At 40.7% G+C, this 22735-nt stretch overlaps 1 protein-coding gene across 4 annotated transcripts in view; it reads right to left on the bottom strand.

The window, feature by feature from the left end:
* CAMSAP2 (calmodulin regulated spectrin associated protein family member 2) overlaps window positions 1-22735 on the bottom strand; it is a 541958-nt gene that overhangs the window by 107040 nt on the left and 412183 nt on the right. For all 4 annotated transcript variants that reach the window (XM_086957854.1, XM_086957865.1, XM_086957838.1 and 1 more), the window contains 2 exons: window positions 12742-12824; window positions 2717-2786 (listed from right to left, as the gene is read on the bottom strand). In XM_086957854.1, the coding sequence (XP_086813980.1) occupies window positions 2717-2786; window positions 12742-12824 (153 nt within the window). The remainder of the gene's footprint in view (window positions 1-2716; window positions 2787-12741; window positions 12825-22735) is intronic.

Here is a 22735-nt window from a genome sequence, read left to right as displayed (position 1 = left end):
TGGGGACAGACCTAATGCTATCTGGGTAGCGTTGGTGCTATGGTGTTGTGTGACTTCAGAGTGGGGTGTTCTGTCTCAGAAAGGCATTCTATTTCTGTTTATTTAACACTTGGAAGAGGAATTAATTGTCATTTGTATGGCATTTGGTGCTGCACAAGTTGAGGAAGGTGGTGTGTATGCATCTAATGGGCTGAGTTGGCTGCTACAGAATACAACTTGTTTATTAGATGCCTCATTGCATGTCTTCGCTGTGGTTTAGAGGTTGCAGTATTTTGCCAGTGTTCAGTACCACAGGAAAGCAACATTGTATCAGGAGTATAGCCTTTCTAGCTGTGTTGGTTGCCTGAGAATGTGTCTATAGTCCTATAGTGATTCCGACATTGTGACACATTGGATTTGCGCTGTGTCATGTGGGTTTGGTTGTGTAGCAGTTCTTGAGTAACCTCTGGTAAATTTTGTTGCACATTGGTGTTGTAGAGTGAATATTTTATGATTTGAATGTAAAGTGGTGGTGTGTTTGATTTTGTGAGAATGAATTGTAGGAGTGTTTACCAAACTTGCCCAGGTAACATGCAGTAACATGCCGGTCATGGATCACTGAAATAATATCGACTACCAAAATATCGACTACCCAAAATATCGAGGAAAAAATATCTACAACCAAAATATCGAGTTTGTATGTACAAACAGGTAAGTACAAAAATATCGAGTACAAAATATCGTTTACAAAAATATTGTTGTAAAAAATATCGACTTTACTAAAAACAATGTTTAATTACATTAATATAAAAAATTAATTACTAAAATATAATTAACAATACTTAATATAACTTTTAATAATTAAATAATTAATGAAAGTAAAAAAATAATTTTTTTTAATCATATTTCTTAAAACATATATATATATAGTAACAAAATTTAATTAAATAATAGGCAATATTGTATATGTACCCCAAAAACCCCAAAATTACCCTGAACCCTAAAAATACCCCTTTACCCAAAAACTAAAAACTGACCCTGAACCCTAAAAATACCCCTTTACCCAAAAACTGAAAACTGACCCTAAACCCTAAAAATACCCCTTTACCCAAAAACTAAAAACTGACCCTGAACCCTAAAAATACCCCTTTACCCAAAAACTAAAAACTGACCCTGAACCCTAAAAATACCCCTTTACCCAAAAACTAAAAACTGACCCTGAACCCTAAAAATACCCCTTTACCCAAAAACTAAAAACTGACCCTGAACCCTAAAAATACCCCTTTACCCAAAAACTAAAAACTGACCCTGAACCCTAAAAATACCCCTTTACCCAAAAACTAAAAACTGACGCTGAACCCTAAAAATACTCCTTTACCCAAAAACTGAAAACTGACCCTGAACCCTAAAAATACCCCTTTACCCAAAAACTAAAAACTGACCCTGAACCCTAAAAATACCCCTTTAATTTAACATAATTAGCAATTAATCAATTAAATTAATTACCAATTAAATTTTAAATAATTAACATATATTATTTAATTACCAATTAATTAATTATTACTACCAATTAATGAATTTACATATTTAATTAATTATAATTAAATTACTTCCCACCCTATTCCCCTATAAACCCACAACCCGCTACAGAATAAATTACACAATAATTAAAAAAATCATTAATTAAAAATAATTATAAAATAAAATGACACTTTTCACACATATTATAACATAAAAACACTATAAATAATTAAATATTATTTTAAAAACTATATTTTTTACTATCTAGATTATATACTTGGATATTTTCACTGTCTATATTATTTACAGTCGATATTACTTCACTTACCTTAAAAACGATATTTTGGCTGTCGATATTCTGTCTAGTCGATATTTTGTCCAAACGATATTTAAAACTCGATATTCTGTCCAAACGATATTTTGGAGTCGATATTATGTCTGTGCACCGCCGGTCATGTGTGGTGTATAAGAGCTTTTGTTTTCCTGTGAATATGTTTTACACCAAACATGTCCAAAGAGGTTGAGTACTCTGTTTAACTCTACTTGGCTCAGGCTACGTCACAGGATGGTGTGGAGATCCAACTTACTAGATGGTGCTTGTGTACTTTAACAAAGCCTATGAGTTCTCAATAGCACCAAAGAAATCAACAGATATAAAGGACCCAATCCCACCCAAGGCCCGAATTAACCAAACAAGATATCAGTTTTGTGAAACTGTATGCGAGTCCACAAAGTTGGTGGGCTTTCAGGGTAGACTAGACATCAATGGTAAGCTTACCATTTTCCTCCTGCTGGGCTTTTGAGGGGCAGAGGAAAAGAAATGTAAAATACCTCCCATGTTACCATATCACCAAAAAGAGCACGTTTTGAGGCCCCCGCTTAAAGGGAGACTGATAAACCAGTCAAAGGGATAAAAGTAAAGGACCCCCTTGTTTGGGTCATAAACATTTGTTGCAAGGGTACAAAGGGGCAGAAGGAAAGCAGTGTCTGGTAGGTCAGAGATATTTTCAACCTGACTCCCCCTAGTATGCTGGTGGCAGACAGTTACAGAAATAGCAGATAAAGACACACTAAAGGACATGTTATGGTTGTCAAAGGTGGGCATTGCTGGGACAACTCCCTGGAGGGATTAGGTGGACAGGAGTAAAGGAAAACCTATACCACTGCAGTTCTACTTTATGAGTGCAGGAGTGGAGCTGGTGTCAGGTTCACTTACCTTTTTTCTTTGGGCCATGTTCCTACGTATCCGTCCACGTAAGACATAGATGTAGACCTTTTAATTGCTCCTACAAGAAAGCAGAAAGAGCAACATCACAGGGTGATCCAGAAATTTGAGGACATCCTAAAAACGTATAGGGGTTACTTATATGTCAAGCACAAGTGCTTACGTTTGAGGGGATTTTCAAAATCACACAAACAAGAATTAGTATCTCATTGTATGCAAATATATTCTTGGAGTGGCAGTCCCATTGTTATGTTAAGCTACTTTGGGTAGCGCTATTTGCTAGAAAGTATTCACCTGTTTAACATTTATAAGATGTCATCAGATTACAATTTACTGAAGAGAAGGACAAGGTGGCCCAGGGTTGTTTTAGGAGAACAGAACCCATCCCAAATTTCAGGTCATCGACATAATGTTACATACAATAATTGTGAGTGGAAGTTTAACATAGTTCATAGCTAGACTGCCCCACTAACATGGATACAGCCCTCCTTATTTATCTCTGTTGGAAGGCCGTCTCTTAAAGCATTCTCTTAAAATATATGTTTTCAAATGTGCGAATGGATAAATCAGGCAATAAAACAAAACAATTTTCACAGTTGAAATCAGAATTATCAGGAGCATACAAGCAGTACACATTGTAGAAAGCAGTAATGGAATCAAGATGCCCAAGTACATCATCCAGCTATAGCCAACAATCAGGGTCTTAATTGCGTAACATGTTGTCACACGAAAACAAAACGTCAAAGTCTAAGCCCCCACATTTTGCCCAATATTTTGGAACATCCACTGTTATCACAGGTTCCCGGCACACCCTTTTATCTGTATCTCTTTGTGCAAAATGTATTTGACCTTTTTGGGAACAGAAAAGTACACAAGCCAAACCCGTAAATGTTTTCAATCATATACAGCCGGCATATACTGAATGAGAAGTTAATACTTCATATAATCTAAAGACATTTACATACAGCAGAGGAGTCTCTCAGATAGTACGTCTGGCCAAGCGTCGACCCCGAATACATGAAACAATGAGCAATAACAAACAGTAAACAATGGTCGAATAACAAACCCTAAACCAGTCCTTCCCCCCTTCAGTTACATTTCCATAGCTTAGTCTGGGTAGCACTTTTAACCACTCTAAACAAGTTTCAATATACTCGTATGAGCAGTCAAGACCCCTTCACCCATTGTCTTTTCAGGCTTTCCTATGGTCATATCATCAAGGCTTTCGAAGAGACATCTTCCAACCACGGGGAGGTCCCCCAAGCCCAACCTGAGCTCCATAGTTTTGACTAAACCATGGGTGAAGCAAGCGGTTCTGCGAACCAATTGTAAAACTCTATCAGGTCATTCATCCTGTAAATGATTCTCTCACGCTCTGCTATTTTGGCCATCTGCGACAACCAGGCTACCCCATCTGGGACCATTGGCTTCCTGTAGGCCCTTAAGATACATAACTTTTCCGTTTCCAATTGGCCTGTATTTTAATATTAGTACCCAGTGCTCATTGCACTGTCTTGCCAGCGTCATCCAAGAAAATTAACCGCATGGAACAGTTCCGAAGAGCATGCAGAAAAATACCATCTTACTATTATGTGTGAAGAACACCAGGTAAAGTATTTTAAACTGCTTCAGCCTGGCCGTGGCTTCTATTTATATTTATCTGTGACAAATCAACGTCTCTAACTCGCTTGCATTGTTTTTATGTGTTCATCATGGGGGCAGACTTCCTAATGGGGTATTTGTAAATGTTTTGCCTAACGACAGAGATCATGCTTCTATCATCAGATGAATCATCAATCCCATCATCTGCAGGGGAGAGAACGCTGTTCAGTCCCACATCCACTTTTTTGTATTCATGTCATGCATGGCGCACCTACAAATATTTGATATACCACAGTTCATGCAACTCATAATGAATCTGAAGCGGCATAAATGATGTCACCCATTGCCAAAATCATCAGAAGTTCTGCTGCAGAGTTCTCCCTATTCAGGCTATTGTTTTGCTTCCCGAGAGTCATCTTTGTAGATCTATTTTGCATGAACATGCACAGATGGGTATGTGCCAAACTACTCCAATCAATTACTTAGCCAGTGCTTTGATCTGACTATTTATCAGAAAGATAGGCTGGTATGATGCACATTCTACTATATATTTCCCATTTTATTAATTAAAGCTAAGGTGGCCATTTTTAAATCACTGAGAAATTACTCTTCTACTGTGGGTCCCAGGCGCACTTGCCAACATCTTAAAAACCCAGTGTGAAACCCGGTTGACCGGGCATTTTGCCCGATTGCAAACACTGGAAAGCATCACTTCCTCCTGGGCTTGTCTCTTTCATGAAGTCATTCAAAATAGAATTAATACAACTGCATCAATTAACCAGTACCTCCTTACTGATGCAGCCCAATCATCACCCTCCAGGCACATTCTTCTTCCGTTCTATTTAGCCACACTATTGATTTGCCTGCCTTGTTAGCTACTTCTTATAATCTCTATACCCCAGTGAAATAAATCTTTTCCTCTTTTGCGAACGTGAATGGTAGTACTCTTCTACTGGCGCATTCCTCAGTCTTCAAATCACATCATCAGCTATCTTCATGAATTCATCTTTAAGACTTCTTAATTCTTCATTCACAGCCATAGCAGCCGGGGTTCTAGCTTGTCAATGAGCCACATCCATGCAAATAGCCTGGCCCCTGAGAACAGACTTAATTGCTACCCTAAGGTTCACTCTAGACTTAATTGAACCCACTTGCACAGCAAAGTAATGCTTGAATATCTCTGTTAGGAAGTCCGCCATCTCTGAGCTTTGCTTTCCCATGCATTCAACCTTCATCCGCCTTGGTATCATCAGATCTTTACCCCATCACCGTCACGAGGAGGGAATGGACCAATATACTCTATGCCAGGTATTTTGCCCTGCTGTGTGTAAACAGGAGAGGGCGAGGTACGAAGTCTTCTTGTGAGCAGAGGCTCAGTGTCTGGCCGCAAACACTGTGTACTTCAAATCCAGGTCTCTTAGATTTATTTTCAACCGTGTAAAGTCTGTAAAAATAAGCATGTTGGAATTCTTGTTGGGGATGTGCCCATCCGATAGAGTGGCTTTCCTATTCTTACCTTGGGGAAAAGAGACTTTACCTTTTTTTTTTACTTTGCAAAAAGGATTTGAACCATAGTAAACTTCATGATGTCAGTCAATGGGCTTAAAAAATTTCTCAACTACAAAACTAGAAACAGCAGTAGTAGAGCTATTGGATGGGCAAACTACGTGTACCAGAGTGTAGCGTGTAAGCCTCTTTCCACAAAAGCCCCATATTTTATAAAACGTTTTATACAGCGCGTACATGACCCTAGAGTATGAGAGTGCTGTCCATTATGAAAGTGATCATTTCTAAAAACGTTTTGCAAATATCCTGTTTTGGGTATTTCTCAAACATTTTTATAAATGTGTGTCAAGTTCACTGGCTTGTGTCACCTTTTCCTATGTCATACTTTAATGATGATATGGTTTTATGGTATGGTTTTGAGCAGTATGTGGTTTGTTATACGTGAAAATGGATCCATCTGTGTGTAACCTCTATGCTGTCATTGGGTAACAAGATGCCTGGAGGTTCCTAGTAGTTACCAGTTGTTGATGGGCTGTGGGGCATCAAGGAACGTAGTTGATGTTTTTGTTGCTCCTTGTCATCAGTATCTGGTCTGAGATATTATGTGTTGAGATCCTTGCGGGTTCTCTGCCCGGTGTTGGCTATATTTTTATTTTCTTATGTGTCCAAAGTGTCTTTCTAGCTATAATGACTTTACAGTCTTCCCGAATTCGGCTGTTGCTGGGTTTGCATACATTTCCAGTGGGATGGAGTACCATATTATTGGAGCATTCTCTGTGACTGAGTGTGCACAAGATCTTTCTTTTTTAAAGTTAGTTGTGTCTAGAAGCAGTGGATCTGTGCTCCTGAATGTGTGGTTTCTTCCTGATTCATATTTTGGGATATCTAGCTGAAGAGTCTTGTGTGCTATGCAGACTATTTTGAGGATGCATTTTGCTTTTAAAGGGAGTCATTTAAGTTGTGAGAGAGTAGGGGTGATGCGGCCATTGCATTTTTCTCCGAAAAGCATGGCTGCTATATTGTGCGTTGCTATCTTAGAGGCTATGTGCTTTTTTGGCTCGGATGACATTTTTGTGGTATGAAGGGTTTGATTTTGTGATGACTTTGATATTGTACAGGGCACGTTTTGTTGTGGTATTTATGTGTGTTCTCATGCTCAGCTGTTTTTCAAGATTGATTACCAGTGATTTGGTTTGGTCTACAGCAGTTGAGAGTATCCAGATGAGCAATCCATTCTTTTAAATTTCATATACTTACTTAAAAAACACTGTGTACTGCTGCTGCATCCTAAATACTACCCCTGTTGACACGACAATTGATGAAATCTTAACAGATTCATAACGGTATGATAGAATTTATATGAACTGTGCCATCTATACAACCTTTTTGTCAATATTCTGCAATCTTTAAATCATTTTAAATTGAACCCAAAGATAAAGTACCTTGTCAGAACCAAGGCCTGTCTATATCTTCAAGAGCACCTGAAAAGGACCTAAGAAAACAAAACATTCTAACATTGAAGCACTCCCTTGACTTACTTCCTCAGTCTCACTATCTCTGCCAGAATAAGAGCGGTATCAGCACCCCCAACATTTGCCTTTGCCGCCTCCATTTATAATGTTGTTGAGAGTTGCTATGCTGTAATATAGAGAATGATTTTGGCATCTATAGAATTCGATCCTGCCAGATAATATATTTGTTCTTCTATTTCGAATGCTTCAAGCCTGCCCTATTTGTTTTTCATCCGATTCTGAAAATGAAATAAGTCTCTGACTCTGACATGATCAAGCATGGGAGCTTATGTCTACGTTCTGAATAGCAACACTATATTTCATTTGAATGAAACACTTTGCATATTTGCCACAACAAGTGTAACTGTGATGCAGTATGTCTAGAGCATTGTGCATGCAGTGTGTCAATCACAAAAGTTTAATTCCACATTCTGGTATCTCCACGGTGCACACTTGCCTTCATGGTGGGCTGATGAAAGGGTTCAGCTTTGGGAAATAAGAGTTCAAGTTGGCACAATACATGAGTTCAAGGAATGATGTTCGGGTAGGACACACAAGTGCTCATTTGAAATGATAAATGTGTACACTAGATATCTGTGTATTATCAAAGAAGACTAGCTCAGTATGACCATTAGTGTCAAGACTCTGATTAGTAACATACCAGCTCCGCTGTAATCAGGCGTCGTAGCACACCTGGCACACATTAGGTGTTACTGGGTGGGCCCGATGATGAAGCATGCCACCAACTAGTTTGGTGGGTGAGGGCTTCATGAACTCACCAACAAGGTGCCCATGACAAAACTAATAAGTCTTGACACTAATGGTCATACTAGGCTAGTCTTCTTTGATAATACATATAATCCCGCGGGGACACGGACTAGCTTTCTAGTCCTCTCTCTCTCTTGATACGCGCACACTAGATATCTGTACCTATTAAAGTTTATGCTTATTTTTAATGTCATAAGAAAACAACTCTTGGTGATGTGGATTTATTGTATCTGTAATTTCATAAAACCACATCACAGCATAGAAACAAAATAGCAAAAGTCAAGGGGTGCTCTACCTGGGAAAATAAGCAAAAATATGTGGTAATGCTGTAGAAGGTAAAGTCCAACCGTAATGGAAATCCTGTTAAGTTGAAAGGTTTTACCTCATGAACACTAAATAGAAATTTAGTATACTAACTCTTGGGTTTTAATACTTGCAAGCTTTTGGATGTATGATTCAAATCCTGATGATCTTTGCAATTTGTCAATTTTGGGTAACTAAAGTTATCTTTAATATTTGCACAACAGCTTAATTTTTAAACCAAACATGTCAGACCTGTCAGCCTTAGGGTAATCTTCCCCCAAACGTTTTGCCTTCTCCCTTAATGTTTTGCTGAATTTGTTTTTATAGGTTGTAGGACTTTGTGCACTTTACAACTGTTTACCAGCGCTAAATTTCTTGTGCTCACTTCCTAAAGCATGGTAAAATTGGCATATTTAATTCACTAATAGGTCCCTAATAAAGTGATAAACCACACACCCTGGGCTGGTAATTTTAATACAACTAGTGGGCCTGCAGCACTTGTAGTGATATCCACTTAAGTATCCCCTTAAAACATGTCTCAGGCTTGCCACTGCAGCCTGTGAACAGCTTTAAACTGCCAATTCGACCTGGCAAAAAAAAACCTCTTGCCGGGCCTAAAACTCCTTTTTTAATACTTATAAATCACCCCTAAGGTAGACTCTAAATAGCCTTGAGGGCAGGGTTGCATTGTATTTAAAAAGTTGGAGATGGACTTTTAAGCTTACCTGTCCTGGGAGTGAAAAATGTACACATTTGTTTTTTATTGCTTTGAGGTCTAGCTCTCCCTTAGTATAACATTGTGTTATCTTATTACATTTAATGAGTGATAACTTTTGTTTGGAAGCAGGTGCAAGTGCCATGTTTGGAGTCTACGGAATCATAATTTAAACCCCTCTTTTATGGTAAAGTCAGATTCCAAGTCACAATTCTGAAAATGCAAGTTTTGAGTGCACCGCAGCTATTATACTGCACAGTTTTAGAAAGTTGGCATTTTTCTGCCCTAATCATTTGGTGCCTGAAGCCTGTTTTCCGTTTCACAATACTAAGTGTAGTTTGCAGTTGGCCTTTATGTATTCCTCCTGGACAGTCACACTACAGGGGGAATAGCTGCCTCAGCCCACACACAAGAACTTCACATTAGCCTTTTGTGCCCCAAGACATACTCGGACTAGGGAAGGGAGGCAGGAGGTTCCAGACACTTCATGTGGGGGAGGGTGGGGGGTGCTCAGGTGGGGTTTGCTGGGGGGTAGAAACTCCAGAAGCTTCTTCCCCTTCAAAGCTGGCACCAGTTATACAAATGTGTACCCTCAGACCCACTCTTCAGTTCACTTATGGATCCCTGGAGAACTCACAGAGGACTGCCCTCCTGCCTGCGTTCTGCTGTGTACTTCAGACTACTGCCTTGCTGCACTAAAAGGAGAGTCCTGCTGCCTGAAGCCTGCCTTGTGCCCTCAGAGGACTGCCCTGCTGCTTCAGAGTTGCTTTTATGCTTGAACCCAGGACTTTCAGAGTCAGTTCAAAGACTAGTTGACTGGCCTCCTGAACTAAGCCTACGGGACAGAAAAAGCTCCAACCATCTTGAACCCGATCCTGGACCCAGCCTGAGTGAATTCTGACCCTCCAAGTGGTGCGCCTTCATTTCTGGACCCTTGGAAATGGGGCTGAATATGTCCAGATAGCTCAAATCCAAAACTTCGGACTTAAAAAATATTTTCTGCCAAAAAGTGCTCTGAAAACGAAGAGGAGATTGGGACCAACCTGCTCACCAATCCGCCCAAGGTGCATCGCCGGTCCACCTAACTTCACAGCAGCTCCTGCTACGTAGCAGCAGCAAATCGTGTCCAGCGACTCCTCGTAGAAGAGTTATCAGGCCCTGTCGAGCTGTCGACAGCTACAACCTACAGCTTGATCTCGCTTGAGACTTTCAACTTCCATAACTAGCCCGCCCCCCAATAACCCTCATCTTCGGACCCAGCCAGCCGCCTTATACCACTGAACTTTACATTGTGAGACATTTTTTGCTAAAAAATTCTACAAAGTCCGAAGGTCCGGCAAGACTAGGTCCAATCCACTTCTTGTATTCGAACCGCGCTCTATCGCAGTCGGCCATACCTTTAAACTTTCTGCGGTCTCGCATGACTGGATGTTTCCATTTTGGGGTTTGAGCTTTTAGGTGCTAGACTGCACTGACACCTTTAAAAAAATCATAATTTCTGTTCTACCGATTAGATTTATGTTGTTTTGATGTCATTACATTTTACTCTATTTTTCTAAGTTGGTGTGGGATTTTTCTTGTGTTGTGTTTTACCTTTATTACTGTTTGCGGGCTGCATAAATATTTTACACATTGCCTCTAAGTTAAGTGTGACTGCTTTTGTGCCAATCTAACAGAGTGTTAAGCATAGTTTATTTTAGTGACTTTTGTGGTTTACCATGACAGGAACTGTGGTTGTTGCTTCAGACAGTTCTTCACCACCCGTCAATCAAAACCCAAATTTCTCACAAAACATCTTTACAATGATGATTAACATTTAAGCTGAAGAAATCTAGCTACATAGAACACAAATGTAAAAATATCTGCAGCTAAGACATGTTTTTATCATGTAATGTAACTGGGACTGATAGGGTCTCTTAATATAACCCACTGGAGGGCAAGATCATTATGATTCTTATTAAAGGAGTAAAATAAGTTCCACCGATACACTGAGCCCTAATAATGCACTGGACATGATGGTGGCCTTCTGGTCAGCAAGGGAGGGACTGGTGAAAAACCAAAATGACAGCTTGTCCACTACGATATCTTCCAAACTTAGACTTAGCCAATTTAAATTAATTCACAAAATCTACTGCATGTCTGAGCAGCTTTTAAAAACAGCAGGCACACCACCCTACCATGTCAAAAGTGTCAAACAGACAGATGTGATTTCTTCCAAGTAACTTGGCCGTGTACAATAATACAGAGATATTGGTCCAATATTGCAAGAATCCTGACAGAAATACACAGGCACCAGTACTTTATCACCTAAACAAACGTAATCTGGGATAACGGAATAGGATGGTTTCCCCAGGTTCAGGAAAATGAGATGGCTTATTGCCAAAAGCAATAGTATTAAACAATGTATGTCGCCGATAGCAGCAACAGTTATTGAATGGCAAAGAAGCATGGACAGATGTGCTGTACTAGTGAAAACGCTGTACTTGGCAAGAGGATGTCCAAAGAGGCATGCCAAGAGCTGGGAATCAGGAAGTGAATACTTTATCTTTGATACTTAGCACCTTCTTTTGATTGTCTAGCTGTGTGGAAATATAATTTACTGTTTAGAACTTGAAAAGTGATGTGCATAAACAATGTGGTAATCTATTACTCTGTGAACGTCATGTGAAAACAATCAATGAACAGTTATCTTATTAATATTATTATATGTATTTAATATGTTTATGTACCACACCTTGGCCAAGCGGTATTACTGCATTTCACCTGAAAACAAGAAATGAAATGCATCCGCTGGAGCTAGGAGTTAAGAATTCTAGCATAAGGATCAACAATTCAAGGGTAAGCAGAAATGTTATGGGAGATGAGTTATCGCCAGGGATTTTGCTGAAGGTCATCTTATAAACTAATAAAAATTCGCTTTTTGAGGTGCTTCCTGAAGGAGGTGAGCAAGGTCTGTGTCATTAACTCCAGGGGTCAAGGCATTCCGTGCTGTAGTGGCGAATGAGATTGAGAGTGGAGGTGGTTCTAAATTTGAGAACTAGGAGCACAGTGTCTTGGCTTCTGATAAATCCAGAACCAACTGTGATGGAGAGCAGATCTTCCCAATATTGAGGCCTGTTGTCATGTTGTCATGTATAGCATTATGGCTAGTCAGCAGAGTTTGAATTTGATTCTTGGCAATACGCGGAGCCATTAAAAATCGTACAGTATGGAGGGAAGTGTGGAAATTTGCTGGCAGATATAACAAACTTTACTGCTGAATGGAGTACAGCTTTTAGTGGTGGGGTGATGGAGGCTTAGTGAACATATGTCAAGATGGCACTTCCATAGTCTAATCTGTCTATAACGAAGACATTGACATCTTTTTTGAGGACTGCATGTTAATAAGGTGACAGATTTTTCAGAATGTGTAAGTGGAAGCTTGCAACTTAAGCTACCCTGTTTACGTGAGGGATGAGTGTGAGGAACAGATCAATCTTGAATTCAAGTGATTTTAAGGCGGGAGACCTTCACTTATTCTTTTTAAAACAGAGGCTGCAGTAACTTATGGGTTGCAAATAACACATTATATACATTTCTCAACTGTAAAAAAAACAATATACAAGTCTTACCTAGAGAAGGGGACTCATTTGGGTGTGGTATGCATCTCACTGGAAGCACAGGGTGAGAGGGTGAAAATGCAGCATTATCCAAACTGTAAAACAAACAAGCATGTTATTTCATTAAGCTGGCTAACATGTAGCTCACAGCATTTGGTGAAGAAAGAAGTATAAAAGGTAATTTTAAAAATGTATGTAACTAATAAGATAGTCCATGATGTATTCTGAAATTTTTGCAGGACAATATGGCTCAGTTTTCTTACAACTAAGTAAAGGGATGGTATACAACAAGAAAACTTTCAGCACAAGAAAAGCATTTTACTAAAGAGTAAATAGCAACAACTAAAGTTGCATTTAGACCAAAGTACAACAAATAATTATTTTAGGGAAAGCACAGTGGTGCAGAGCCTTTGCCCTGAAATTATCAAGAGCTTAAACAAGCCCTTCAACTGATTTTTGACCAACTCAGTGCTTGAATGCTAATATCACCTTTTTCCACTATTTGTTTGGTGGGTGCATTGTACAGTTGCATTCCCGCATTTCCCTATGGGAGCATGTGTTTCGGCTGTATACCGGCCATAGTATATGCTCCCATAGAGAAATGTGAGGTTGTGTTAATCCCTGCACCCTGTGGTTGGCACCTCAAGGGAAAGGGGGCCTTGCTAGGGGTCCCCAAACATGCTTTTTGACAGGATTTCCATGTCAGAAAGGCCGGCATGGAAACCATGACGGAAACCGTATATTGTAACCCGCACTGCGTAAACCGCCATCCATATGGATTATGGGCCGGTTCCTAGAGTTTGGGTGCCACCTCACAGTTAAAATTCCCGGCTATCTTACGGGTAATGCACAATAACAAGATGCAGACCTTCCGTAGGGTTGAGGAGGCAGAAGAGTTTTTGAGATCTATATCAGGAGCTGGAGTTGGATAGACGCGTCTTTTTTTTAATTTTGGCAGGGCATATAGTATTGTCAGTGGCGAGTGAAGGGTCCTTTGCAGTATTTGTTTATTATCACACATATTAGGTGGGTTACGTGGCTTATTTGATTTCTCCAAATCAGGTCCTCCTCAGGCCTAGGCCTAGGCCATTAGGAAGAAAGAGGAGGGTTTCCCAAAGGGGTGGGAATGGGAGGGGATCACAGTAGTTTTTTGTGCACCTGTGTGGGAGCATGGGGAACAAATTCAAAAAAATGATGTCCTCTTTATACATCGGAACCCAGGAAGCAGTACAGTCATGGAAAACAAAGGAAGAAAGGAATGGCAGCTAATCAGAAATCTTTAATAACATTTCTATCATGATATGTTAATGGATTAAGGGGATGTCACAGGCATGAGAGGATTTTACAATATCTTAAATATTCTTCTGCCTAAGTTATTTTACTTCAGGAGACACATTTAACCGATGATGAAATGCAAGAGTTATTCAAAAGTAGAAGATGGGTACAGAATATGGTCTGTACAGAGCAGCAACTCTCTATAAGGGGGGTGGCAATTTTGATAAAAGTCAATCCTCAATTGGTTATAATAGATAGTAGGGTGGAAAAGAATGGATGGTGAGCAATTGCAAAAAGTCAAATACTACGATCAATTATATACAGTAGTGGGCTATTATGGGCCTAATATTGATGACCCCACGCCATTTAGCACTTGGGTTTTGGAATTGCTGGATTTCCCTGACCCGGTCATATTGGCAGGTGATTTTAATGTGGTTCTTGATGGTAACCTTGACCGCTCCACCAAAAGCAGAGGTATAATACACAACAAGTTAAGAGCATTGATAAAAACACAATAAAGAATCTTGGATGGTGCGATATATGGAGGGAAAAAAAGGGAGCCCTAAAAAGCTTTACTTTTAATAATAAAAAATATGGGCATCAGTCCAGAATAGATTTATTTCTAGTGGATGAAAATATAAAAGATCAGGTTCGTGATACTACTCACGTAGGAGCACACTTGTCTGACCACTCTGCGATAACATTGACGCTGGCCTCCTCTACTTCAGCGGCACAACGGAGATGGACTATGGGCTGCTCCATATTAGCCGACGATGAGGTGATAAACAAACTTGGTTTACAATCTCAGGAATTGTTTTGTAATAATCGGGGAAGTGCTTCGATAGGGATCATCTGGGATGCGTACAAGGCTTTTCGGAGAGGTAGGATTACATCGATTCAGCTGTCCAAAAATAAACAACGTAGGGCAGAAATTCTAAGTATAAAAAATAAAATTCAAAGTTTAGAGCAACAGTTACAGTGCAATGAAGTGGAGGATGAGGGGGGACAAGCATTGATCCAGACTCTTAAGACAGAACTGCTGGCGGTAGTTGAGAGGCAGTTGCAAGAAAGATGGCAAGCCAGCAAGCTGGCCCATTTTAATTATGGGGAATGGTGTGGCAAGTTACTTGCCTGGAAGACAAAAAATGACCAGGCAAGGAGTTTTATAAAAGAGCTCAATTTTGGTAGTGCTGGATGTCCAGTTACAGCGGGGGTCAGCATAGAGGATACAATGTTAAAATATTAGGAGGATGTATATAAAGAAAACCTATGCACGACAAGGAGGGGCGTCTTAGACTGGCTAGAACACGAATTACCTCAGAAAGCTTCCGAAACCCAAAAGGCTGCCATCAATAACACAAAAACTGATCAAGAAATAGAAAAGGCCATACAATAAGGGAAATCCAGCAAGGCAGCAGGACCTGATGCTCTGCCCATGGAAGTCTTCAAGAAGCTAAACAACTATTTGATGCCAGTACTTAGTGAGCTATTTACAGCTATTTTTGATAAGGGAGAAGAGAGCCCCCCCTCATGGAACGAGGTTATAGTGACTCTGATTCTTAAGTCCAAAAAAACACCTGACTGCTGTGATTCATATAGACCTATATCTCTGCTAAACACAGATTACAAGATCTATGAGAAGATATTAGCAGAGAGGTTGAATGGGGTGGTGGGAGCACTCCTTCATGAAGATCAGAAAGGGTTTGTGAGAGGACGGAATATCAAGGATTTAACATATAGTCTCATAGGTGCTATTGATCTAGCATCTGTAGATAAGGTGCCACTAGCGATTATTACAGTTGACGCAACTAAAGCGTTTGACCGAGTAAATTGGTCCTATGTAAATATGAAGTATTGAGATTGTCAAACCTTGGAGGGAACTTCTGCAGGGCAGTAAATCAGATATACAAAACCCCGACAGCTAAAATACTAATAAACAGGAGGCTATCTGAAAAATTTGTCATCCGCAGAGGGACGAGACAGGTGTGCCAGTTGTCCCCACTGCTTTTTAATCTCTATATCAAACCCCTGGCTGAGAAAATTAGAAAACATGAGGAGATACATCCTTTTCAGGCCAGGGGTTGGCAGATGAAAGTGGGGTTATATGCAGATGATTTGGTGGTATACACCACAAATCTTAGTTTAGCACTACCTAAAGTTTTTGAGTTGGCGGCAGGTTTTGGGAAATCAACCAAGGAAAAACAGTTATAATGGCTTGGAATATGATTACACTAGAGAGCTGTGTTAAAAAGGAAATGGGGTATCTGGGAATTAAAATCACTGAGGAAAACCAATTTTCAAAAGACAGAGAAGGAAATATAGAAATTATTGCTGGGGTGGCCACATTTGCCCGTATCTATTTATGGGAGAGTGAACATCATTAAAATGACAATCCTCCCGAAAATCACGTTTTTTATCCAGAATATTCCATTGGCCTTTAAGGATGAGTGGCTCAAAAAAATACAGTCTAAAATAACTAGCTTTATTTGGGCCGATAGAGGGGTACGTATTTCATGGCTGAAACTGAGAAGACAATATCAGAAAGGCGCCTAAGGCTGCCAGATCTATCCTATTATGCTTGGGTTTTTTTGCAAAAAGGCTGAAAATTGTTTAAAACATCAGATGACTCAGAAATAGGAAAAATGCATACAGCAATGTTTAAGGATATAAAAGGGGGAGAATATGGCTTTATCCACAAATATGGATTACCGCGATTTAAAAAATAATATGATTAAAAACCCTACAGAGCTTAGCGACGACGTAGTATAAAGTTAGACGAGAGTTAAAAATGAACTATCACAGTGGGATGGTGCCTATTTTCGATTCGCCTGGATCTCCAGAATGGTCAAAAGATCGTTTGGCGCATCCATTAAAAGATGCAGGAATCACCACCTGGGGGTAATTGATAATGAATGGTGCCCTAATATCGTGGGAAGAGTCTCAAATGTTGCTCAACGGCCAGCTTTCAAGGTTTAAATATCTGCAAATGCTAAGCTGGAGATGGTCTGGGAGCAGGATTGTCCAATAAGCTGGAAGAAAGTTTGGTAGCTGGAACAATGAAAAAAAAGAGGTGGCGAATTTCTATTGGCTGCTAATGGAGATGGCGGATGGTGATTTCAACTTGCCGATGGAGCTGTGGGAGAAGAGCTTGCCGGGAGAGCAGATTCAAGATTTATGGCAAATATCTTGTGACATACTTTATTCCACAGTCCGACCCGCAAATTTAAGGCGGAACCACCTCTTTTATCTTCATAGGGTCTATTGGACTCCTTATAAATTATCCAAACTGAGGAGTGGAGCAGCACCTAAATGTCCTAAATGCAACAAGGAGAAAGGTGATGACACTCACATGTTTATGCCTTGTCCGGCGATCCAATGTTTTTGGCTGCATGTAAGTAGCACAATCTTCTCTATATTGGGCGAAGCACTCCAGGTAAGCGAACGACTGGTCTGTTTTGGGCTTACAAATAATAATGAATCCCTGTCAAAGAATACGAACAGGGTTTCCATGTCAGAAAGGCCGGCATGGAAACCCTGAAGGAAACCGTATATTATAACCCGCACTGCGTAAACCGCCATCCATATGGATTATGGGCCGGTTCCTACTGGAATAACCGTCCGGTTTCAATTCTGACCGACTATATCGTAATCAGCCGGTCAGAATTGAAACCGAAGATGTCGGTCGTAAAGCCTCTATGTCGAAGGCTTCACGACTGATATCGTAATCGGCCCCTAAGTGTACAGTGAACAGGAGAGAGAGGTTTATCATTCAAAGAGAAGAGTGTGCTAGATGAGACGTGTATAAGCCTAAATTCTAGGTCAAATCCAAAAACCAGGTTAAAAAAAAGAGAAGGTTTTGGGGACCCTGTATGTCGCACTTCGGATTTTGTAACCATGGTATAAACCGTGATCAACCCTGACTAGTAAAGCGTATCAATAATATACTTCTAGCAACAAATATCAACAGTAATGAACATCTATTATTAAGAAACCAATTGAAAATCATTATTATCTAACTTCTACTAAATAATCCAAAACTTATTCAGAAGGGTGGGGCTATTGGTTTTAGAAATCTTCTCATTCTATGCTTCTGCTGTCTTCCCAGATCCATCATTTCCTTGCATTGGTTTTCTGGTGTAGACATTTAACTGAAGGTTACATTTTCTTCCTCATTACAGCATCTAACCAGCCTACAAGACATACAGCAAGTTTCATGACTATTTTAGTCATATAAAGATATATTTTCTTTGACACTGACTGGAATTCTTTTTTTTTTTAAACTTATACTATGTGCGGTTTATTTTGCAGACTGAATACAGCCCAATTGAAAACATAGTTTAAGATAATGGGAACTCCTGTTCTCCTCGGCTATTTTGATGTCAGTAGGACATGAAGAGTAGGTAGTAATATAATATTCAATTATTTGATATAGTAAAAAAAAACAATAGTGCCCAACTATTGTCAATTGAGAAAATACTATAGATACTTTGGCTTAGATGTTAGAAGCTCAGAAGAGGAATCCTTATCCATCGACAAAGTATATTTGCTCACGCTACAACCTCTACTAATGACATTAACATTATTAACAATAAAACTAATTAATACAAAAAATACTACTACTACTATGAAGACTACTAATTCTACAGCTAATAGTAATGCTATGTAAACGCCTGTATGGAATGCTGAGATTGGCTCAGTCATTCGCCCTGCTTAAAATGCTGGTACACACTAGTTTTCTTTGCTTGCATTCTCGGTTAATTTACAGGTTCAAGAACAAGGGTATACACATTATGTATGTTTGTTTGCCTTTTGTTTAATGAGGTTAGGAACATGGAGGATAATACCATAAGGCAGGTGTTAACATTTTTATTGTACTTCTTGTTAGGTGACCACACCTTCTGTGCAAGTCCGTAATTTCACAGCAGAACATTAACAGTGATTAATGTGATCAACAAAGTATGTTAACTGTTATTGATATCTTTGTCAAGGATCATTAATCACTTTTGATGACCTTAGCTATAAAGCTTAAACACTATTTGGTGTAAAAGTTTACATCAAAATAAAATGTAACTGGGTTTTGCACCTGAATTGAGCCCCTACTGTTCTCAATTTTGAAATTCAGTGAGTGTATAGACTATTATGGCAAAAAATAAAATTAAGTTATATCTAAATCCATTCGTAAGTTACACGTGGTGGGAGTATTAATTAAATGTACCTTCAAACCTGGTGTAACTTATGACTGATTCGATGCACTAGAAAGACACGCTTGCACCACATTTCCTTGCACAAAGTTGGCACATTTCATGACATTAGTAAAACAGGCCAGTCGTGATTTAAGAAATTGGACAATTTCTTTTTTAGTAATATCTATATTCATGATTTACACGGTTTACCAAGAAAGATGTATAGCCATGCATAATGCTTTTTTTGGTGCAGTTGAGTCACATAGTTCGACACATTTTTATTAACTTCAGAAAACGTTTCATATCTCTCTTTTAAAAAAACAACGTTATTTATTCAATTTTTCAAACAGTAACAAGGCGGTGGCACAGAGTCTTCAACATATCTCCATCCAGTTGTTTCCATTTAGTGGCAGAATCCAATATCACATAAATAGTGCACGTTTATCAACAAAACACTGTGAGAGTACCACCATACATATTTACAATATAATTTATAAGCCATTTTACGTTTCTTGGGTTTCGGGATCAGCCCCAAGATGCAGAGCTCTGGTTTAGCCTCCTCTGGTATACCCATCCCCTCGTGCACCCTCGCTACCACACTTTCCCAATACTGCTGGTCCTCTGGACACTACCACACCAGGTGCACAAACCCTGCCTGTGTCCAGTTACATCTTGGGCAATCATGGAGACGAGCCGGATCTATGCGATGGAGCCTCACAGGGGTTATGTACGCCTGCTGCAAAAAGTTATAATGCAACAGTTTAAGGCGCGCATTGCAGGATACTTTACATGTTAATGTACATGCCCTGACCCAGCTTTTTTCTGTCAACGGAGACTGTAGATCTTCGTTCCAAGTGTCCCATGCCTTAACGGCTAGGGATCCTGAATCTGCCCTCATAGCTTTATATAGCAGTGATACCAGCCTACTCCCGCTACTGCATGTAAGCAATGAGCCCAGGGTCTCAGCCGTCTGAGGCATGTTTGGATACGTGTGCCATGTAACCCTGACCAGTTTCACCAGCCCCGCGTGTTGGAGGTACTGCCTCTATCCCAGATTAAACCCTTCACGCGCCTGTTCAAATGTGAATAAGGTGTTGTTTGAGTATAAATCTGCCAGGACCATACATGCGCCCTCCCTCCAAGCCTGGAAGAACATATTCTCTACCATTGTTCGCGCTGGGGCCAATTGTCAAATGTTCAACTCATGGTGAAAGCTGAGTACCCTTTCCATGAACTTTTGTCATATAAATGCTGTTTGTTTGATGACGTACGGTAAATTTGCACGTGCACCTGCCCCCTCCTTCAATATAATGGGCAGGTTCTCCGGCTGCACTTGACCACTGAGTAGCCACTTCTCCCAGTTTTCTCCCTCATCTAACCACTGCGCCGCGTGTTGAAGGTGTGCTGCATAGTAATAGAGGTCCAACCTAGGTGCCTCTAGCACCCCTCTTCGTAGCACTTGAAGAGGACCTGTAGTGCTACTCTGCTACGTTTCCCCACCCAGAAAAGGGAAATCAAGATTGATTTCAATTGTCTAAATACTGTAATGGGGATATTGACTGCGAGTTTGCAGGGCGTACAGACATCGAGGCAGCACCCCCATTTGTGCCATGGCTATTCTGCCCATTAAGGACAGAGGCAGCATGTTCCAGAATACTACTGAATGCTTCAGGGACACAAGTACCTTAGTCATGGTCAAATGGAGCACTTGTGTATCCCTGTGTGTAACCTGTATTCAAAGATACCAGAAGTAGTCCATCTCCCATGTCCACCTTAATCTGGGCAACACCTCTGTGCTTTGTACCTTCAGCCCTAGTAGTGGGAACACCAAAGACTTTGCCTGTTAAGACGCAAGCCGGAATATGTTGCAAAGTGATTCAACAGCTGCAGGAGATTCGAAGTAAAACAGTGCATCATCCGCATATAGTGAGACGAGATGAGTACCATTCCCTATTCCTATTCCACAGCGGTCAAGATCTCGTCTGACCCACACCGCCATGGGGTCTATGGCCTCAGCAAAAAGCAATGGGGACAGGTGGCATCCCTGCCGCGTGCCTCGCCCCAGTAACCACCGACCAGATCTAGTCTGACTTAGTCGGACCCTGATACTTAGTTCTGTATACAGTATTCTAACCCACTTACAGTAGTGTGGTCCGAACCCCGGTATTCTCAGTACCTCTAGCAGGTATTCCCAGTCCACGGTATCGAATGGAACCCAGTGCCATCTCCTCTGTGGTTGCCTGCATCTCGAGCCTTGGCTTTAGGTATGTCTGTTATTGCCTCCACTATCTCTTGTTCAGTTATCTGCGCTTCCAGCTCTAACTGGGCTTCCTCAGGATGCCTCCACAATTGGAGGCCCTCCAAAAATGGAATATAGGATTTAGCGCTGAATGACGGGTCAGTCGTATACACCTTCTGAAGGTGCTGCTGAAATTGTTCCGATATACCTACTCTGGAGTATACCAGTTCTCCCGACTGATTACGTATATATGTGATCAATGGGGTGCCTGCTCCCTACGCAGTATCCATGCTAACAGCCGGCCAGGCTTGTCTCCCTCTGCATGCAGTCTTTGTCGATACCTGGTAAGTGTGTATTTGTCCAGCCTATCCCATGTGTCTGCAACCGGCTCTCGCAATGTACGCTCCCGCTCCTGAGTGTCTCCCTGACCCTGCATACCCAACTGGATTTCTGCTAATGAGTCCTTCCTGTCCCATAGCAGCTCGCATTGCAATTGCCTCTGTACACCATACATTAGTCCCATTCCTGCCTGCCGGATCACCGCCTTCATTGCCTCCCGCTCATTAGCTCTATTATCTGTGGTGTTCCAATTGAGGGACAAATAGTCTGTCAATGTTTTCGACTCTCTACCAACCTGATCTTCAAAGAGATCCGATAGTAGCCACTAATAGCGAGGACCCTACTCCATGACAGCCCTTGTACTGTGCAGCACACTGGTGCATGAGCCAACAAAAATAGTGCTAAATGGGTTATTTCTGCTTCTAGGAGGGCTGGAGATTCTGTTGCTAAGATGCTTTCTAACTACTGTGTGTGTTATGTGTGGGCGTGAAACACTTGTACAACTTCTGTGTAGGGTGGTGGATTCTCCAGACATCCCGTAAACCCAGATCATGCATTACCTTTCGCCAGACATCCCGTAAACCCAGATCATGCATTACCGCAGCTGTATAGTCATTCGCGGTAAGGTACCCCTTCTGGGGGGATGTCGATCCAGGTTAGGGTCCAGGACACAATTGATGTCCCCCAACCATATGAGTCGAGTGTCTGGGTCGGCAGTGATCTAATCCAGCAGTGTCATGATAAAGGCAGGCTCATCAGTATTTGGGGCGTAAGTATTCAATATAGTTATATCTTTTCCGTCAAGCTTCCCCTTTAAGAGCACATAGTGGCCCTAACATCGGCTTTCGTATACTGAAGCATAAATGGGGTACAGGAGCCAGCCAGATCAGGGTGCCCCTAGCGTACGTGGAGTACGAGGAAAGGAACACCTGAACCCTCCACTTTTTCTCTAACCTTGTTGCCCCATGTC

This window comes from Lissotriton vulgaris, chromosome 1_1 (genome assembly GCF_964263255.1).
Source record: "Lissotriton vulgaris chromosome 1_1, aLisVul1.2, whole genome shotgun sequence".
NCBI classification, from domain to species: domain Eukaryota; kingdom Metazoa; phylum Chordata; class Amphibia; order Caudata; family Salamandridae; genus Lissotriton; species Lissotriton vulgaris.
Note: the sequence above shows the minus strand (reverse complement) of the source record. Positions and strands in the feature narration are given on the sequence as shown.